The sequence below is a fragment of the Phaseolus vulgaris genome, chromosome 2, assembly GCF_051622355.1.
Source record: "Phaseolus vulgaris cultivar YP4 chromosome 2, ASM5162235v1, whole genome shotgun sequence".
Taxonomy (NCBI): Eukaryota; Viridiplantae; Streptophyta; class Magnoliopsida; order Fabales; family Fabaceae; genus Phaseolus; species Phaseolus vulgaris.
The window spans coordinates 35,080,939-35,085,434 of NC_143499.1; the positions used below are offsets into that span (position 1 = coordinate 35,080,939).

Below are 4,496 nucleotides of genomic sequence, written 5' to 3' on the forward strand. Positions count from 1 at the left end.
TATTCTGTTTTAAAAAATTAAAGAGGTTATTTTTGTTTGAGGTTTAAAAACAGTCAACTTTTTTATTTTTAAGATTACTTTTTAATAGTGTTAAGAGATTTTCACATGAAAAGAACAAAATAATCACTTTTAAATTTTTAAAACAAAATAAGATAAATTTAAGAGATAAAAAGAGATATTTAATCCTTTGGTTGAAGGAAAGCATGGTCTTTTTCTTGCTTAATATAAATGAACAGACATATTCTAATTTAAAAGAAAAATACCTAAATTGATGTCACTGATTTGATTAATTAATTAACTTGTATGTTGTTTTAGTTGGATGTGGTGTGTGGGTGATTTGATTTGCCATTTTCCTTACATTTGGATGCAACTGAACATCTCTACATATACTGTCTCCAGGTTTGGTGGAAGTGTTGAGTCTGCCTGCCACCATTGTTAACTGAATTTTCATTAAACTCTGTCATACTATCTAACTCCTCAGTTTATTCTGCCATGAGAGGTGACTGAAATGACTTTGTCACGTGCATGTCAGGTGCATGTCACGTGATGAGAGAGAAGATGAGGTCATGCATAACGGTAGTTCATGCAAATTACAGTGGGAAGAACATAATGATAATAATAATAATAATAATATAAGTAAGGTTGTTTTGTTATGTGGTTGGATGAGAGAGGAGGATGTTTTTTTTGTTCCTGTCCAAAATTCTGCGTGTGGGGGCTCAAAGTTTCAACCAAACGTTGATTGGATTGGGTCAGCCCGAAGCAAAAGACACACACACATACACATACACATCCCTTAATCACACACGCTACAACAGAGGGAGCTTTATAAACAAGACTTGCCTTCAACCTTACCTGCTCGAGGTGAGGGGTCAATGAAACAAGAAAGCAAGAAAGCTCGTGGCAAAGAAAAAGCTAAGGGAAAAAAAGCCTTAAAGAAAGCTGATTACATAAAGCAACACCTTTTTCTCTCTCTATTATTTCTATTATCTTTATCTCTATCTCTCTCTTTCTTCCTTCACTTGTGCCACTATCATTCCTCATCTTCTTTTCCATACCAGTAAAGCTGAAACCCACTATTGCAACCTTACCACTTGTACTAGTCGTCGTGAGAATTAATCCTGCTAGTTACATATAGTCCACAAAGAACACGCAAAAGAATTCCACCCATGTTAGACAACAGTGCTTCTTCTGGTGCACCATCTTCTTCTGATGCCGCCTTTGCATTATCTGAAAATGGGGTGGCTAACAAAAGGAAAAGAAGACCCGCAGGCACACCTGGTAAAGTTTTTTACCCTTTTATGGGGTTAAGTTTCAACTTTCAGGCTTTTACCTGAGACAAAATTCGAGGGGTTTGGATTTTCTTTCAAAAGTTAATTTCTTTTTCCTTGTTGTTGCTGTTTATGTTGTTCCTGTGTGCATATGTATTTATTTATGCAGATCCAGATGCTGAGGTTGTGTCTCTCTCACCCACCACCTTGCTGGAATCTGACAGATATGTGTGTGAGATCTGCAACCAAGGGTTCCAGAGGGACCAGAATCTTCAAATGCACAGGAGAAGGCACAAGGTGCCATGGAAATTGCTTAAGAGGGAAACACAAGGGCAGAAGAAGAGAGTATTTGTGTGTCCAGAGCCAAGCTGTTTGCACCATGATCCTTGCCATGCCCTTGGGGATCTTGTGGGCATCAAGAAGCACTTCAGAAGGAAGCACAGCAATCACAAGCAGTGGGTCTGTGACAAGTGCTCCAAGGGCTATGCTGTTCAATCTGATTTCAAGGCACACATCAAAACCTGTGGCACCCGGGGTCATTCCTGTGACTGTGGCCGTGTCTTTTCCAGGTTTGTTTGCGTTTTGTTTTCCACCTCAGTGGCCGTGTCTATTATTTCAAGCTTCCACCTTTCTCTCTCTTTCTTGGTTTCTGTGTTTTTGGCTCCTCTGATTCAGCCCCTGCTCAGCAATTGTTTTTGCTCTCAGTAACGGAAACCCAAACTACTACTACTATTATTATTATTAATTATTATTATTTTCTTCTTAAATTGTTATATGATTATGGTCAAACCCTAAATTCTAGGTACAAGGATGGTGCAGAGAAACAAAAATTCTGAATCTCAGATACCTTTCATGTGAAAGATTTTCCACCTTCTAGAGGTTATTGAATATATTAATATTCTATTTTGGAAGTCCTAAACATAGAAGTTGAAAATTTTCAAATTCTTAAGTATTATGTTATGAATATTAATATTGCACACACACGCCTTACACTAGGAGTTCCTATGGCAGCTTTTATGTTTAAGGGCACTCTATCTCCACACTACCATTGATAAACAAAAGTCCATATGTAGAAGGGAAGGGAACAGTTTATTTTTTTTCATTGTTTATTTGAACTTATGAAGTCCTCATTAATTTGATCACTCTGTCTTATTTTATTTTATTACACTATTCAATTTTGAAACTTGTCCACTGAATCCATGGACGGGACCTTTGAATAATTAACTTTATAAGTGCATGTTTTTGAACCACTAACTAACAAGGTTTTCATCATACATATATCTTTGTTTGACCAGGTTTTTTCCCCCTAGCCAATTATATAGTAAGAGACAAGATATATTTTAATTACCTAAACGTTTGTCCTTTACAGGGTGGAGAGTTTCATAGAACACCAAGATGCATGCACTGTCCGGCAGCACCGGCCAGAGTTGCAAGCACTGCAACCCGCATGCTCTTCTAGAACAGCTTCAAGCGCAAGTCCCTCTAGTGAGGCAAATTTTAGCATAGCCCCACCATTGCAAGGACTTCCACTGCCAAAACTAGCTTCTGCTGATCAACCAGCAACAGTCTTATTGACCTCAGAGATACACAATAACAAGTCCACCACCTCTCGGAACTTAGAACTTCAGCTCTTACCCTCCTCAGTAATTTCTCAAGAAAAACGAAATACGAAGGAGAACTATGGTTTGAAACTTTCAATAGGCTCATGTAGTAATGACAAAGGGAATGAAGAGAGAGTATGTTCAGAAGCACATAGGAGCCCACCTGAAAGGAATAATAATGTGAGTGACTGTTCCACATTGGAAGTGGCGAGGTTGAAAAAGTTTGCAGCTGAAGAACTCAAGTTGGCCATGGCAGAAAAGGCTTACGCAGAAGAGGCTAGGAAAGAGGCCAAACGCCAAATTGAGATAGCTGAACTTGAGTTTGAGAATGCTAAAAGGATAAGGAAACAAGCACAATCTGAACTCGCAAAGGCTGAGGTGTTGAGAAAGCAAGCCATCAAGAAGATAAGCTCCACTGTTTTGGAAATAACATGCCAAAGTTGCAAGCAACAGTTCCAGTCTTCAACTCTTGGGGTTCCATCAGAAGAGACCTCCATTGTGATGAGTTACATGTCATCAGCCACCACAGAAGGAGAAGCGGAATGAATGACAAAAACCACATTGTGCTTGGAAAAGAAAGAAAAGACAAAGGGAAAGACATGATATGATATAAAGATATTTGGAGGAGTTCACAAGAAGTTATATTGTTCTTTTCTTCCTCTTTCATGGTTCTTTTTATGTTTTCTTTTTCTCTTGACAAGATGAAATTTGTTTTATTTTAAAGAAAGTTCATATTCTTTATTATAATATTGTTTGTTGAGATGCAGCTTTTAGGAATTTGAGAGTCTGACTATTGAAGGTTTGTTTAAAGGTCAGCTGTAACTTGTTTTTCTTCATTTAACACAATTTTAATTTTCTTTCAAGATCATGCAAAGCTAGTCTTACCCTTATCAGTAATTGGAGGGTACTCCATATTTGTCTTCTTCAAAAAATATGAATGAATTAAAAAAAAAAATGGTTGGAGTCCACACTTACCTGTGGCTTAAACTATACCAAGAAAACAACAGAAGTGAATGCAGATTCGAATTCCGTATATAGAATACAAAAAATTCCGTAACAAATGAAGATATATCTATAAGAAAAGAAGAACACAATTCTGGATCTTTCAGGGGTAGATTAATGATTATATTTGGAAATAGCCGGTATTTGTGGATTTTACGGAGTATACATTAAAGGCAATGCATGCATGTGGTGAGGAAAAAAAGGAAGAATTGTTTATAAGAATTATTTAGTTTTTTGACATTAATGTCATTAATGTTGTAGGAGTAAAGCATGATGTTATTGATGTGTCAGGTGGGCTTGTACAGATGGACCCTTTAAGGTAATATTAAATGAATGATACATGTGACATTCATCCTGGTGAATGATAGCCATGGTTGGGACCATTTTGTGTATAGGAAGCAAGAGGGGGGGGGCTAAATCTTCCCTTTGAGATGGATTTGGATGTGAGAAAACAAAAAGGAAAAGAGGGAGAGAAAGGGTGAAAGGGGTAGGGGTCATTTTCCTTCAATAACCCTTCCTTTTAAATGCAGATACATAAAAAACAACATGCCATGTTTTTCAGTGCCACAGTTGAAATGGTAGTGACAGGCATTCGTCACTCTCAGCAGAAACAAACGCACACAAG

General features: G+C 37.5%; 1 protein-coding gene across 1 annotated transcript; it reads left to right on the forward strand.

Moving 5' to 3' along the window:
- Nucleotides 1-660: 660 nt before the first annotated feature.
- On the forward strand, nucleotides 661-3,732 carry LOC137811646 (protein indeterminate-domain 16). The gene is made up of 3 exons (XM_068613450.2): nucleotides 661-1,278; nucleotides 1,438-1,837; nucleotides 2,638-3,732. The coding sequence occupies exons 1-3, from the start codon at nucleotides 1,167-1,169 to the stop codon at nucleotides 3,413-3,415; spliced, it is 1,290 nt and encodes a 429-aa protein (XP_068469551.1). The 5' UTR covers nucleotides 661-1,166; the 3' UTR covers nucleotides 3,416-3,732.
- Nucleotides 3,733-4,496: the final 764 nt, after the last annotated feature.